General features: G+C 36.0%; 1 protein-coding gene across 5 annotated transcripts in view; it reads left to right on the plus strand.

Annotated features, from left to right (window-relative positions):
* The first annotated feature begins 335 nt into the window (after positions 1-335).
* The window catches only part of LOC138306469 (CUGBP Elav-like family member 4), a 37,734-nt gene continuing 20,326 nt past the window's right edge, over positions 336-17,743 (plus strand). Inside the window, exons 1-2 of one of the 5 annotated variants that reach the window (XR_011205873.1) lie at positions 336-692; positions 17,692-17,721. Coding sequence is in view for 4 of the 5 variants with exons in the window: in XM_069246934.1 (XP_069103035.1) it covers positions 680-692; positions 17,692-17,721 (43 nt within the window). In the remaining variant the exon portion in view is untranslated. The remainder of the gene's footprint in view (positions 693-17,691; positions 17,722-17,743) is intronic. The other 4 variants (XM_069246934.1, XM_069246933.1, XM_069246935.1 and 1 more) reach the window with 4 other exon arrangements.

Raw genomic sequence — 17,743 nt, forward strand, 5'->3', positions numbered from 1 at the left:
TGGGTCGGGCCCTTCAAAGGGGCCGCTCACACACCCTACTACACAACGGTAGTACGAATTCTTCACATTTGGAATAAATCTGGTGAAACACCTCTCCGCTTGATTGATTTTCACCAAGCACTATGCGATTTAAATATAGAACAGCGTATTTTCAAGCGAGCGATTCTGATTGGTTGTTACCCACACTCTGAATCTGTTTTCCGATATGGGCGAGTTCACTTAGTGGAACCGCGAGGGGCGTTCGATATTTCTTTGTGTTTAGCGTATATCGCTGTGAGTGGACTGCGCCGGGAGCAGGATAAAGCGTAAACAAAGAATCTAATGGAATACTCGAAAGTCGGGCCTGCTAAACTCGGTTGGAGGTTTTTCATTAATTTTCTGATGGATGGCGCTGGCACGGCGGGTATATAAAGGGATCACTGAGAACTGAATCAGTTGTCTTTGTGCCGACGTTGTGACTAGGTGTTGTAACTGTGTAGTGGTATAAATATATATTATTAGTGTTTACCCACGGGACGAAACTGTACGTTATATATATATATTATACATGTTCCATAGAGATTTATATATTTTGTAAAAAAGAGAAAAAAAAAATTGAAGAAAAAGTGACACTTTTTATACCGATTATTTTGAGTGAAGTTAAAAACCCCACTGTGATTTTACACTGTTGAAGGAAACTATGGTCGCTGGAGGTATGTATAATTTACATTTAATATTTCATAAAATTGTGAAAAAAAAAAATTAAAAAATATGTATGTCAACTAATTTTAAATCCTATGTGAATCAATAACATTACATGGATATCAATAATTTCCATCATTTAGTGAAATCTTCTTACGATCCATGTAGATTTACAAAAAAAAAAAAAAAAAAAAATGTATTGATTAAAACTATATTCAAGACATTTAGTCATCATCCAACACAGAGAGCGGCTATATATAAACATCTCTATATGGGGTAATTATATATCTTATTTATATATTATATCACTTTTGTTTTCACAAATAAAAAAAATGGGGATGGGGGTGGGGGTATTTAATCTTTGGAAGATTCTGGTGATATCATACATGTCCTTTATTACTTATGATACTGTAAAAGAGTCACAAAAACTAAGGGTTCCGGGTGTATGTATATATATATATGTCAATCGTGTTCCGCGGCGGAACAATACATGTGGTGACATTAATTGAAATACACGTAAGTTCAAAATTCTGAAAAAATGATGTGTTTCCAAAATGAGACAATATGAAGAATATACCCTATGGAATTCATAAATTCTTGTTCTCAGTAATGGTATACTCTGTAGCATTGGTAGAGAGTCTGTTGTTTGTAACGGAAGTCTAAACGTTCTAGTGATGAGTGAAAGTTAATGCTGAAGGTTCGGAACAGGTGGATGGTTTATCTGATGTCCATGCCGACATGGCGGGCTGGGAATTGACCAATTTCATACTTCTACTGACCCGTACTTAGTGGTCAGTCCGAGTTACCTTGGTCAGACCCACATGAGGGTTGGCCTTGAATTTAAAAGAAAGGGTTGTCTCCCAAACCCCCAAACGCTTATTTTAACACAAAGACACGAGTTTCAGAGTCCGCGCGAAATAGTTGTCATGTCTTTGTTAGGGATTCTTTACGCTTATTGAAAAGCTATTGTGGAATCTGTCTCTGATTTCCTGTTCATTCAGCTATTTTTTTTATTTGAAATTCAAACGTGTTTATCTCCCGGGTACAAAGGGTCAGTGCAATAATAGATTAGAATCAAGTGAAGTTCGCTTTGTCGGGGCTAATGGGTAGGCCTACACCGGCTACTGTGTTTGGGGAGGGTAGGGTTACTAGTCGTGGTGTTAAATCTATTAGCGGCGGGAGATGTTGACACACGTGCATGACTGCACCACCATTACAACCTCCAAGTAGGATTAATACACACGGGGAGACATGTAGGCTTATACAAATGATACGATTTAGACTTAATTCGGGGATAAATCAAGTCACTGTAGTTAATTGCTTGCTTAGACCCTTCTTCGTCTCATCTTTTGTTCTCATGAAATATTGTAAAAGTGTTGTCACGGATTTTAGAATTCAAGAATTACCTTTAAGTTTTGGCGGATAAAAATTCGTTGATGACAATTATGCTGGGGAGAGCGCGATGTTCTTATGAAGTGGTTTAAATATTGGCATCGCGTTTAGAATTAGAGCCCCGGATTAGATAGGCCCTATAGGGGATGCATTTTTGTTTGTGGAGATTAGGATGGAATGGAGAGGGGTTAGAATTGGAAGTAAAATCCGAAATGTCAAATGTTAGACTTAATTTCGGCACGTGATTTGAAAATCAGTTTAAGTTTCTCGACAAATGCATGTTAATGTAATGAACTCGTGTAGTAGGATTGTGAAGAGTGATAAAAGCAAGAAGTTAGCTCGTGGGGAAAGCAGGTCGAGGGAGGGGAGGGGGTTCACTCAAAGTGAAATGTACCATCTGTTTCTCCTTCGTTCAGAATCTTAATTAAGTCTGTCAGCTTGTCCTTGTACCAACTGTTTGTATCTCAATATCAAATAACATTAACAGACGACAAGTATAGATGTATATATGATATGAATAATTCAAATCTAAGTTTTTAAAATCAATATTTCAGTCATTGGGCCGTTTAAAGCGAAATTTTAAATTGCCTCCAAACCAACTGTTTATAAACTTCCTTTATATAGTACATATTACATATACAATCAATATGGAGCACGTGTAGGTAGGTTCTAAAGTTAAAGTTCATAAAAGCCTTTATAAACGGATACATATATCGATACGACTAGGGAGTGTTGTTGAGTCACATATGTACTATAGCGGTCATTACATTGACACATGTCATGTAAACTAAAGATAGACCACCACTCAAAAGAGACCCCAGCCCCCTTATAACAGCCCCTACCCTCATCGTCTAGTTTCTGGTCGAAATCTTTAACTGTCGACCACTGTATTGACCCACCTGTTTCTCCAGGTACAGAGTAAACAGTGACGTCATTACCCCCGTGGGAATCAATCTACCTGCTGCAGATAATCAATTTTACCGCGTATTCATTATGGCCGTGAGTCAAACCGGGGATTTTGTATCCATTTGATTTGATTACTGATCAATGACGACACAGCTAGATCTGATCACGGATATATGTGTAATCTGTTCAACCCCTGATTCCTCGATATAAAATAGATCATTACTTTGTTTTGAGAAATGTCACAAAAACGTCGTAATGCAAGTCGCCGACATTGCAAACAAAAGCAGTGTAATAGTAGTAGTTCATAGTGTAAATTAGTTTGGATTTGCGAATAAAAATGTCTGTTTGTCAATTTCTTAAAGAATGGTCACATGATGCCAAATGAATCACCGACATACAAATAATGGATGGATTTTTCTTAATGCTAAAATGCAGTTGAGTTGACAAGGAGCGGTGGGATGGATGGGAGGGGGGGGTGTTGTTACTTGTACGGACGTAAAGTGGTACGTATTTGAAAAGGTTACCTGTAGGAATTTGACAATAACGTTTCAGACACTAGCTTTAATCATCAGCAGCAAAGACAATGGAAGTAACAAACGGTATATCGATGATACAGATTTAGGTAAATGAATGTGGGATGGGGTAAGGATACTTGATAACTAAACTTGTAGCGTACTGCGATCGAACAGGATGTGACCTTGTCTTTTAATGGTCTATAATTCGAGATAGTTTTAATGCAAGCGACTGTTCTGCGTTTGTCCCTGTTCAGATAACGTCCCGATTGCTTTGTTTGGAGTCCTTCAGTCCTGTCGTGTATTCCGGGAACACATATTGATTTTTACATTGTAAAATTCAGTAAATTAGACAATTGTTATTGTCTATAACGGTACACTGTGATGTGGCGTAAGTTATCCCAGCCGTGACATCAACACCGTGTACTGGACAATATCGATCGTATCCAACGCTAAATTTGGTGAAATATACTTAGATTTTAGCTTCTTTGTTTAAAGAATTCATTCCCTAGAAAGCTGTCTCCACAGAAGTGTGATGTTTATGCATCATTTATTGACACGCTTTTAAGTCTCGTAAGATTGAAACAAGCGTGTTTAAAATTGTCTTCGTTGTAATCCGAGTAAAACTTTCAAATTGATATACCTCTCTGTATTGTTGCCAAATTCTGGGAAGATGCATTGGTTAAATTTCAAGACATCGAAAAGACTCTCCGCTCAAAAATACTGCATTGTTTTATTAAAGATGCTCCACCGCCCACAGCGCATAAATGATATTACTCATTTGAACAATAATTGGTGTTTAATCGTGTATATATATGCCTAATTAACACAAAAAATAATATAAAATAATTTATTTTGCCTTTGGTGCATACGCAATCAGTACTTCATTCCATATAGGATATAGTGTCACGGAATTTTTTCGGGATGCAATTAATTATTTGTCATATTTTTAACTTTAAGTAAAATGAGAAGACAAAACTTTTCAATGGTGGTAATGGTGTTAAGTAAGTAACTTTTGTAACTGAAGAAAAATACTAAATCGTCTGCTCCTGTTTTTTATAGTGAAAAAAATACCATTTGTCAGCGGTGGAGCATCTTTAACATACTTTTTCTGAAATGTGTATATGTCTATATATTACTGCTAATAATATTTCGATTTTTCATAAGGCTGGCAAATTTTGGTTCAAATAATTTGGACGATATTGCATAATAATGTCCTTCGCGTTGTTTGACAATCGATTTCACGAGGTATTAATATAAAAAATGAAGTTCTTATAACAATGAGATTTTTCTACCATTTACACGTATTGCGTATTTTTACATCAGATACTGCCATGTGCATGTACACACATTTCTCTCTGTCATTAGATGCTTGCTTTTAGTGCTAATACGCCAATGCAATATAAACGCAATCATGACTAGAATTAGTCACCATAAATCGGCCCCTCTGCGTCTCTAAGAAGCTTGTGTTCTATTTTTACTTAGAACTTAATGTCCATGACGTCATTCCTACCTACGTAATCGGTTGTACACATAACGATGTCCTTCATGACTATTTCATACCCTTTCCCAGCGGTCGATTATCGTACTAGACCTTATGCGGTCATCGCCTAGATTTTTATTTCCCCTAACCTAATCATTACTAGTATCTATTTTCGTTACCATGACGTCTGGAGGCCATTGAGGCGTCACGTGATGAGACCGGGTCCATTTATCATTGTTTGACCTTCCTTATATAGCCTAATATTCTACATAGATCACATAAGTGCTAATTTTGTGGATAAGTTTTTTTAACGTCATGCCCGTGTATTCAATTTAACTCTTAATGCAAGCTTTACTATTTTGGTATTTCTGTTCATTGTATGTTCAGCGTATTAGAGTGGCAAGGCCATCGTGCCTTATAGGGATTCTACGTCATCATATGGTAATTGGGTAAACAATGTCTTGTCATTTACATATTATATAACAATTTCGGTACCTGTTCTAACCAGTCTAAACCACGTGGTGTTAATGCAATTTCAATTTCTATCATTCGTAAATGAATAAACCATGGATGTCTGCCAGTACTACAGCTGTATAGGTATAGGCCGGTCTCTCGGGTATCGATTATACAACATTGACCATATGTTCGGATTATGAATTGATCATTCATGTTCCGTTTGATGTGGGTCAGGGACGGCATGACCTTCACCATTGGTTGGTCCATCATAACTAGGAATTACTGTTCATTTTAATAGAAATGTGCTTATTAACCGACCCAATAGAGACATAATTGCATAATATTTGGGTCTGGCGAAATTGTAGTGACCAATTCCGATTACATCATGTATAAAGACCTGCAATATACTGTAGGTGAAGTCGATATTTTAAAGACTGGGGACCGCTACCGGTAAATGCGATATGTTAAGATTTTCTAAACGTTATAAATAATGGATACGAAATGGTTCATCCTCCAAAATTCTAATTCTAATTTGTTGTCTGAGTAGTTTATAATGATTAGTCTACATAAACTCGTTTTTGGCTCGGATAAAGTAGCTTAAAACTCTAGGAAACGTCTCATTAAAGCCATATAGCTAAAAGAGGCATCGCTAGTTACGTACATTGGGATCAGTACACTGTCGATTCTATCGTACACGTGCAGTAAAATCTCACAACAAGACTCACATCTCAAGAATACTTGACAACAAAAAAGCAAACAGCGGAACATTATAGATCCGGAGAAATTCTTGCGCACGCCCATATATCTTTTAAGTTAGGGATTTATGTAGACAAGTGCACTGAATCATTACTATCAGTCAACGGGCACCCAGAATAGCTACGTGAACTCGCCCACATATTACTTTCCCTTCTAGCATATTTGCATTGAGGATGCATTCTATTAAAGTTTAGTACGTTCACTTTATTTACCTAATCCAACACTGGGCAAATTCCCATAATAGTTCAAGCGTAGAGTCACGAGGGTGTGATTGGTCAATTGAAATTACACGTGATGAGCTTTATAAAACAATTAAAATATTTGCAATGTTTTATTAAGCAGCACTATGTAGCGTAGTCAAAAGATGCCTCTATCGCAAAGACAAATCATGAGTTTGACGCTGTCTCCAAAACAGCAATGAAGAACGTTAACATACACCAGGGATTGTTCTTTAAACTTTAACTGTGATTTTGACGTTTATTGCAATGTGACGTAAACCCATTTGTTTCTAATCTCTATATGAGGCCTTGAATTATACGAATGATGTTTTAAAGGGACAAATGAATTATGTCGTTATAAAAATAAATGTTATATACAGTAATCTAATTCAAGAACCTGTTACAAGATTACATACGGGAATAACAAAGAGCGGAAAAGGCAACAGAAACTTGTCAAGGATACACGTAAAGCATAGAGTTCTTTGTTGCCTACCATTTTATGTCTCTGAGTACAAACGATGAAAAATTCCGAGGGGAGTAACAGTAGCTAGCCCGATAGGATGAAGGCGTGACCGCACTTGTGTGTCTGTTTTCTCACTGAAGCGTTTCATGTTTGACATCAGTAGTACAGCCGAACTGCCTGGATTTGACATTCTCTGAAACTAATTAACACCATATAGTCCTCAAGTTTTAATTCTCGATTTCTGGATCCGATATTTTAGGGCGACAATATTTGTTAATAACCAATTCCGTGCAAACACTTCAAATCTTCTTTAACATATTTCGAAATTCTATATTGACCACTCAAATATATGCTATATATCTAAGTTACTATACTAGTTTTTTTTCCAAGCACCTTTAGAGAATTTAATTCTTTCGCTTTAAACTTTGACTTATCGAATGTTAATACTGTTGCACAATTTAAAACACTCCTTTTTAACATTAATAAAATGGAACCTAATATAACGAATACCTTTATAAACAAAGGTTCTCGAATTATAAATATTACTCTGTGCCAGCTTAGAAATTCCTCTAGCAATCTAAATTCTGACCTATTTCGCGATCATCTGAGAGATTCTCCAATTTGTTCTTGTGGCCTTGGTAATGAAACAGCCGAACATTATCTTTTCATATGTCCTTTATTTAATGAACAAAGATCAACACTCAGAACCAACATACATAATTCTAATATCCCCCACTCGCATTTTAACACAAAAAATCTACTGCATGGTTGTGACAATTGTGATGAAGAAAAAAATACATATTTATTGCAATGCATATCAGAATATATATTTGAAACTAAAAGATTTTTTTAGATTTTTCTACTATGATAGGTTGGGGAGATACACTAATAATAATATTCATTTATAATGTAATGTTAAATGTTAAAATATTTTGTTGATAATTGTACTATACCGGATTTGTTTGGAGATGGCTAATATAGGCTGTGCCTGTTGCCAAATCCATTTGCATATTTTTTTTTGCAATAAAATTTGTTGAAATGAAATATATGCTTTTCATTCACTGCATTTGTATTCATGATCGCCATGCTGTAGTTTAAATGTCATGTTCAATAGGATTGGATTGGCTATGTTAATACAGTTGTACTCCATTCAATCTCTCAGACACGTCGACAATTTGCAGTTTTGTCTCGACAAGAATGAATCTTGTCTAGGAATGTCGTCTGCTGCTCTAGGAATTCTGGGATTGTGTGTTAACGTCCGCCTGGATTCATTTTCAGATGTTCATTTCCCCGAATGGCTTCTCTGTCTCTACATCCTCGTGTCTTATTTGATATCTTAAAGGAAATGAACAAGGTTAACATTGATTTTCGAGTTTCTGTTGAACATAATTACATTCGGTGTAGAAGTCAAACCTTGAAATGACCCAGATCATTCGTATGGTGCTCATGGTTTTATGTTTTCGGAACCAAATATGTTGGATCGTTTATATGGACGATGATGGATCAAATGTCTCCAGATGTGTAATTGTATGACATTTGTCACTAGCTTTTAAATCAGCCTGCAGGTATCCTTTGATATGAAAACCGATGATTCCACTATGGCAGAGCCCAGGACCACGTTGTGATTCAACGCAATATATTTTCAGTTTAGTATAACTACATAGATGATCTTTACGCAAAAAAAACCAGTTAAAAATCTTGTAATTGCAGATGTTTGCTCTTTTAATCTGAACATGTTTTTTTGTTGGTTTTCTGATACAGCCAATCATGTTTGTTTCATTTTACCACTTACGAGACCCGGAAGTAGTTTGATTTATAATTTAAAAGGTAAAAACACAAAACAATCCACATCCAATTGTTCGTATATCACTGCTGCACATCAAAGTTCGTTACCATCAACGCATGTAGACAACTCGTAAACGATGATTTTTATCTGATGAAAGTGTGACCTAGTTTTCGTCCTTAAAGCAATATCGTCATTTAGATAGCATGCCGGATGGTATGTGAATAAATTAAAATGTAGACTTTGAAATGAGTTTTTAAGTATCCAGAATGACTTATCTGTTTGCATGATCAAAGCATGAAATTATCTCCAGGTTTATGCTATATTTAACATGTAACTACAACATAAGAGGTCCTAGGGATGTTGTTGCTTCAATACTGAAAATGAAAAGGAAAATTGGAATTCAATCTAACCCAAAAGCTGGAAATAGCAAAATTGAAATTACTCTCTAAACTTCACAAAAGTAACTATAGGAACTGAATAACATTTTCAAATTAAACAAAGTGTTTTCTTGTCAGATTTCCAGATACGAACGTCTAACTTACATTTATTCCAGTCTTATTTCAATGGCGTCTTCCTTCCCGATGAGAGAAACGAGTACATTTATCACACATTCTACAAAATACGTCAATATTTTACAAAGGCCGGCCTGTTAGCTAATTTACATGATTCATTTTACTCACTGACAAACAGTGTTGGTCCTATAACTCTACTGCTGATGTTCTCAAGACATGCACACGGAAATACATATCTGGATGAGGTATCTGGAAATAAGAAGAATTTGGCCATTGTCTGTACATCTTTGATGCATCTTAAACCTCCTTTGATGAACTTGAGATTGGATATTTCGCTAAAATGAAAGCATTGTAATGGCAACAGTTGATAAAAACCGCAGGCGATATATTTGACAAAGCTTTATAGAATTTTGAGCATTCTCCATTTTGTCAAATTTATCTAGAATAATGATAACAATAAACCACTGAAAGATTTAAAGATTATATACATACTACATATATTCGGACAATTGATCCATCCATTAGATTTATGGTCTTTTGTTATATTTCCCAAAATGAATTTCCAAATGGCGAATAAACATATTAAACAATATGCTGTGAGGCTGAAAACGTTTTATGCAAACATTCTAAGACAGCATAAACCATAAATATCCCAATTTCACCAAAATGTCTAGGCCTACAAACATAATGGCTTCGAGGGTCTTGAAACATTATTGTCTAAGCTATAAGTAAAATGCCATATCTAAATGAACACGAAGAGAAATGACTGCCAGCTTGAGTCAGTCATTACGTACCAGTGCTAACACAGGAGATGGTATTCCCAGACGGCGGTTACGAATTTTATCCCACAAATCACCGTCAGAGTCAATTTGTAGATAAGAAGTAGGCTACTACTGAAGGTGAACCCGGTAGTGGGAAGAAACTTTATCGTGTATACACTATAACACCGTGAACATAGTACTTTTTGAACAGTCAGTTACTGTATTTACCTCAAATATTTTATGTGATTTACTGATGTACATTGTATTATAATTAGCGGAGATAAGATAAACTCATGGACGTAGTTACCCCATAAACATTAGTACATTTTAAAGAGGCATTGACTGGTTATTTTTCCAAACATTTTTTATGATTTCAAAATTCGATCTGATTCAAACTATTGTTGAGATAAGCAGATATAGGCACTATTGTTTTATAAAGAGCCTACTCCTATGTTTTCAAAGTATTTTTTTTTGTTATTTTGAAACTGCACCATTCACATTAGACTAAAATAACTCCTATGTATTGTTGTGATTCGTCAGTATTTTGTGCACCCGGTCTGATTTTAGAGGGAGACCTAATCTGCTTTTCAATGACTTTGTATCTTATATATAAAATTATCATTGGTGGAATAACCACATTCACATTGATCATAGTGGTAACATTTTTCATCACATTTTTAATTTGTTTACGGAATGTTGAAAAATCTTAAGATTTGGAATAGTGGCTACCGATCGCGAATAGGAAGGATACCATTTTACCATTAAGGCATGTGACATCACTGCTGATTTGTAGGGGAGCATTGGATGTATACTATACAATATATCTCATTTCAATTTCACTTTATCAAGTGCGCTTACACTCCGCATACATTCTCCGGGTTAAATAATAGATGAGCCTGGCAGCACAGTTTACGTTATATACAGAGAACTCAGTTCCTTTCCACAGCTTTAAATGACATTAAATCGGGAATTGAAATAAACATCAGCTGGTCTTGGTGTGTCTGACGCTTGGAATCCTCCTCTTTGACTTTCCCTAGCCACTTAAAGCGAGATAGCGTTCGCACAGGACTAGGGGTATAAATATCACAGCCAACTACTTCAATAATCGAGGGAGAAGGCAAAAAATGTTTCCAAACGGGATTCCTTTTCTTATGTTACATAAAACATGGATTTAATCTATTTTTAACTTTCAGTTTTTAGGATATTGAATCATATCACAAAAACGCAAACTATATGAAAAGATACATGTATATGCTGAAGTCACTTGACTATTAAGTGTAAATACTCAACACTGTTGTTAATGGTTCGCCCATAAAAAAGACTAGGATTTCATCTCAGATATGGAGATTTGTATCTTTATAGCTTAAAAATAATTTAATTTCCTTCGGCGCGATTTGTTTTAAATATGCACGAGAAATCATCTTGCCGCATGTGTCGTTATTAAATTCCATATGTGTCTTCATTGTTTAGTACAAGTTTTTTGTTCCGTTATGATACAAGCTCCACGTGCTGACTGGACTTATTGCACGTGTAGTGCATTGGGTACTGTTAGTAAATGTAATTACGTTACCATGACAACCGAGATATACTACCATATAGATAGTGAAGTTTCCTCCTTGCCCGGGACTACTGTAATTACTTTCACGTTCCCGACAGATGTTTGTTTACATAAAAAGTAAACTTCCGCCTCTTAACGTAAACCACGTGCTTCCGGCTTCTACATATGCCTTCTAACGGTACCAGCCTCAGACCATAATGCATTTCACAAATACACCTTCACGGGAACGTTTGTTTATTCTTTGTGATTTGCTTAGTTTTCTGGCTGTGCCACAGGTTCTTAGATTTTGCGTTTCAACAAGCATTGTTTTGTCTGAACACATCATAGGGGCTTAACGAATCGGGATACTGGATTCTAAGAATTTGCTTATTCATGGACAATGGACAACAATGCAAATATAATATATTGTTTTTTGAATTGATAAAACAAGAAATGATAAAGTAAAATTTAAACAAATGAAAATGAAATAAATAAATAATAAGTTATGCTTTAGTTCATACCTTTTATAACTTAGATGTATGTTTGTATAACATCGTGTGGCACAATCATCTGATAAACCATTTTGTTACACATCGCTCTAAGTCTTAGCAAGTAAAATCCTTTGAGTGAGACTACGATTCATTCAGCATTCATTCCCTAGCATTCATTTGTTATTGATCATGCTAACTCGAGTGACCTCATGACCTCTTGACCTTAAGCTATCTTGATCATTGCATTGTTTTCACTTTCACGCATCGTGCCACATACAGGGCGGTGGTTGGTATATTGGATGTTTGACGTGGAGGAGAGGCTCATATTTTCTGCTTTCCTCTCCACATTATCAAGCTCTTAATTTCCCGCTGGTTCGCTAACAGCGTCTCATCAGGGATCGCAGTCAGTGCAGAGAAATTCCGTGCTCAAGACACACATCCTATTCCCCCGTATGAACTGAAGCGGAAATTTATCATATAATCATATCTTCGCCTTCAATGAAATCAGAACAGTCAATGAAACTAAGACGTTGAAATTGATCATCAATTTTAATAACAGGGAACCTTTCTCGTTAATTTTATTATTTCCTATCAAGGCCAGCGTGACTGATTCCATCTCCATTTTAAACCTTCAGGGATGTTATTTAATTCGATGGAGTAGAGGAGGGTATATGTATGTTCCAATTACCGTGAACTATACATACTTATGAACTGTGTGTGCTCGCTGACGTAATTACACGTACACGTGCTAACACAGAACTTGATAAAATATGTCTTGCACGTGCATGAAATCACAAATGCTATTGTTAACTGTGTCAATAGAGGGATCCAGATAACCTTTTTATGTAGGTCGTTTGAAAATGTAACTTTAGTGTATTTTTATCGAAATATAATATCGTTTTGGGGATATACGGTTAAGATGCGGTGCTTGAATTCTTTCTGAAACGCAGATGTTAAGCCCCAGGTGCGCATTTTACAAAGACGTTAGAATCACCTCTGAGTATGGATTATTGATGGCAGAATCTAATTATCTAAAGTTTGTCTTCATCCATTATCAAAATGAGAATTATTCCATTAAGAATATTAACTATTCAAATATTGTAATTGCTATGGCAACACACACGAGCAATTTAACGAAATACATTCTAAAACGTTTTTGTATCCATGTGCAATCATTGTGATATGCCAAATCGTGTGTGCAATGAACACACGACCAAATCATATATATTTGTCAAAACAACAACACGTAGTTATCGGTTATTTGGTTGTCATGTGATATTTGGTCACGTGGTTGTTGAGAATAACGACTATGGATTAAGCGTTTGCCCCCTGCAGCATGGTGATCAATGTATTTGGATTGATTTTTGCCAATAAATGAAATAGCTTGACCCCGTTTCCCTCGACTGTTTGGCGCGGACAATAGAACGTTATGGATCAATATCAGGATTGGAGAGGGTTGTAGACACTAATGGCATTCATGAGGTTGTGAATGCCACCAATCTGATTGCAGTTTATCGAGTGACGATATGACGTCACGTGTGGGGTTTCATCAATATTGAAGCCACTTTATTGAATACCATCAAAGTATTTTGATAATAGAACCATTTGTCTGCTGACATTTACGTTAATATAATACAAACGAAAACAGACGATTCCTCTGGGTTATGACAAATACCATTGATATTTACAAAAGTAATCTGTTGTCGCTCTTTAGTGATACTTATAGATCAACAATTATAAGTGAATATAACACTCTACATTAATACACGATAAATTGAGAGTTTAAAAGGCACTCATTTGCAGACGCAGCTGTTTAGTTTCTCTAGTAATATATTTGTTGCGAAGAAACGAAACATCTAGATGATCTAGATGGAAACTTGATCCAATACTGAAATCGATCAAATAATAATTGATAAGAAGGCGGTATATCGTAATCATTTCAGTGTTCTGAGAATATTTGAGAAGCAATTATCGGGGAGCAAGTATTGAGTATATCTGGAGAGTCAAAAGTTTTTCAATGATTTCATTACTGAATTTTATATAGTGGCACAATGTTTGAAGTGAATTAAAGAGTACGAACTCCCTTTATGTGAACCAGCTCGTGTTCGAGATCATATCGGTCCTGACATCGCATAAAATTCAATACCCACCTGCGCATACAACTCGCATAATAGCAATCAATGATTGTAAACATCAAACAATTCGTAAACAATAGCCCACATAACGGCGATCTGAAAACAGCACATAGAGCAGACCTGGTTGGTATTGATGATTCCAAACTAATGGAAGTCGTTAGAAATATTACAGCAATTATTATCAACTGGCTTATGTGATTTATGTACATAACTGGAGTAGCATCGATCTCTGCAATCGATATCGTATTGTTTCAAATCGATTTATCACTCAACTGCTGAGAGTTGTAAAGATTCGACCAAGACTTGTCAGAATTTACTGTTTGGTCAATGAATGAGAATTATTTTATTTAAATAGCACAGATACACAATTGCGTATTAGCAGCATCCATTATTAGACTTCGTTACCGATACCATCAGTATTTTATTGATATAAATGCAATAATCTGTCTTTTGAATGGAAGGATGGGACATCATCTTCAATAGTGATAACACACACTTGGCCTTTACATGTTTGCTCATAAACGGAATATATCAACACACCCAATTCATAAAGTTTCTAACACACTCTCTCACAGATTCAAGCGAGATAGTTCAGATACTGTGTGAACAAATGCTGAAAAAACAGCTGTATGGCTTTAGTATCATGTTAAGATATTGTTAGAAGTGTTATACAACTGATATATAATCTGAAGATTGGTTCGATACTGTTCTCCCTCACCCATTGTCTTTTATCTGCTATATAAAACATGATGTTATCTCCAAACCAATTAGTCAGATCATACCGGGATAAATACGAAACTACCACTTTGATGGCGGAGCTGATGATAAAACAATTTGAGTCGCACGCAGATAATAACGGCGAAACTATCGCTTCTTGAACGATGCTTGCTTTGCATGCTATTTTTGTAATGATAAAATGATAACAATTTGAATCGCTCAAAGATAAGTACGAAACTATCACTCTTTAAAAAAGGTTGATAAATGGAATCATTTTGATTCGCATCTGCTGAATTCTAAGTGAAGTTCTCGGTTATACTAACTTGCTGGGTACAGCCAGGCTTTCCCTGAACAGGATTAGCCGATAATAGCACAAGGTCGGTATCGTAACAAATTACGTCCCCACGATGGCGGTGAACAACACAGTAGTAGAGAATGATTTATACCCCACAGTGTCGAGTCTATCTCCGCAGGGTCTTATCGCAGGCTAGATATACCGGCTACTAGGAGGGATGAAGGAAGGGGTGAGGTGTCTCGCGGTCGGTGCAAAACCGGGCATGATGTAAGATACGGTCAGTACTTAGCATAATTCAAATTCTCAAAACAGAGTCGTTACTGTCTATTGCCAATACTACAAGGTAATTGTATGGTAGTTTGTGTGCTGTTCAGACGGCCTTTAAGACAAGTTGGATGTCGCATAGATCATGCATTATTATGCAACTAAGGAGTATTACCGGAAGAAAATTTAATTAAAACGCCATTATTTTGTTTAAACTCACGACAATATCGGTTGAACTGTAGAGGCTGAGATGTTGGAAAAGTTGCAAGGCTGGCAACTATCATCATAAATATACGTTTAATTTAAAAAGTCCATTTGAATTATGTCTGCCTAGAAGTGTGTCACAAACAGGGGATCTGCAGACACCAGTCCACGTTTTACTGTAGGACGCCCGATATAATGAGAGTCGGTAGTTTTATTTAGAAGCTGGAAATTTTTGAGGACTAGAAGAGTACGATCACGCCTAGGGTATCCAATTTCAAACCTAATTCTTTCTTCACACGTCTTAACTAGATGTAAATGCGTCTTTATGTGTAAACTAGGCTTGATTCATGTAGGTTTCCCGCGTGCGTCTCCGCAGTGCTACTGTGCAACACAGGGCTTATTTGTCCTTGAATAAACCATTTAGCTGAAAATGAGATCCGAGTGTTAAATAATTGACTTGCAGAAGAACTGTTTTATTAGGAAGTAAATGCAAAGTATCTTCTGCCTTCAACTCGACATGTGAAAGAGTTGCTAGTTTCTTTATGTTCAAAAGAACGTACTACTTTATGAGGTAGAGACTAATGCCAGCTACAGAAGCTACATTATTGTAATATCATTTATAAGATTGCTTTAATGACAGATTATTTGAAGTGTTGTGTATTTATATGTAGGGATTTGAATGTGAGAAGTTCTTAATGCAAATACCATTATCGTTCTTGTATAGATACATGAATATCGTTATGTGTTATTGGTATATGATCATAACGTTTACAATGCAAATTGTTTATCATTAATGTAGGTTGTACACGACATTCACTATGGTGTTGTTGTCTATGTAAATGTACCCGGATGTAATCTGGCGGGGAACTCTATTACCACGTGAAGGCCCTATGTAACTCATCATCCTTTTATATCGATCTATCTCATTGGTGAAATTGTATCTCGGAATTCCATTTATCAACCGGCTTCTGTGCGGAGCTGCAAATGACATTTGTCAACCACTCTACGCATGGCATTGACAACACTTGTCAATTGCAGACATTGGGAGAAAGGACAAATGCAAAACAACTGTACTGAAGTACTCTGTACTGGACAGCATATAACACTCCCGGGCTTGTTATACAGGCTGATTAGCCGTAATGGCGGGCGGCTGTCAATCCGTGATGCATGCTAGGTAATTCCATGTCATGTTCAGTTTATGTAGGACGTCTAAATGATATTTTGTGTGCTCGCCAGCATGTGAAATGGATGTAATGAAGAGTTTATAATTAGGGTGTTGGACCCTTTCTGATTTTTCAAACGTACACTTACTGACTAAACGATTATACTAATTATATATCTTTACGAGTGTTGGTGAAGGCCTGTATACTATTATATTAGTGGATATATATATTGTTTAGATAATGGATTGTCGATATAAAATACATGACCTGGTTTCGCTTTTAAAAAAGAAAAATTCTGATTATTCCTTACCGGATTACAGAGTGATGTAAAACAGGTCAATTTCTGATTGGTATGTGGATAGATCCGAATTTCAAATTTCAAACATCAGAAACTAAAATAAGCTCTGAATAAAAACAGCTTATTTCCATTTCTTTTTAGTTTGTGATTCTATTCGAACAAGACGGATTGCTTTTATCATAGAGAAATATTGATAGTACCATTGCATGGTTATGATGTATACTTAATTGTCACAAAATCATCTGTGTAAGGGAAGCAAAGGCGTAAAGCCAACGTTAACGTCATGTGTTTGGGAGTTCTAAATCAATAAACTATCGCAATCTAGTGCCATATACAGTGTATGTTTCTTCATATAGGAAATCTCTTGTGGGTAATCCATATTTATAAACACCTGTTGGATGGCAGCATCTACTACATGAATCATTTATATTTCTACGCAAATAAGGAAAAATGATGCCAGTAGGCGTCTATATATCCTCATCTATGAAGTAACAGCTATAGCTATTCAACTACAATAATGAAGGTATTAACTATTCAGTTTTATTACAGAAGATTGCTGACAAGGGAGATAATCTATCTCTGATGATATGAGAGCTGAAAGCCTAAAACTGAATCTCAGTTTCCATGTACGATCACTAAACATTGAAATTTGATTTTACAGAACAAATGAAAATGAAGGTGGCCCCATCTCGTATGTATAACGCAATATGTAT

Source organism: Argopecten irradians, chromosome 13 (assembly GCF_041381155.1).
Source record: "Argopecten irradians isolate NY chromosome 13, Ai_NY, whole genome shotgun sequence".
Lineage (NCBI taxonomy): Eukaryota > Metazoa > Mollusca > Bivalvia > Pectinida > Pectinidae > Argopecten > Argopecten irradians.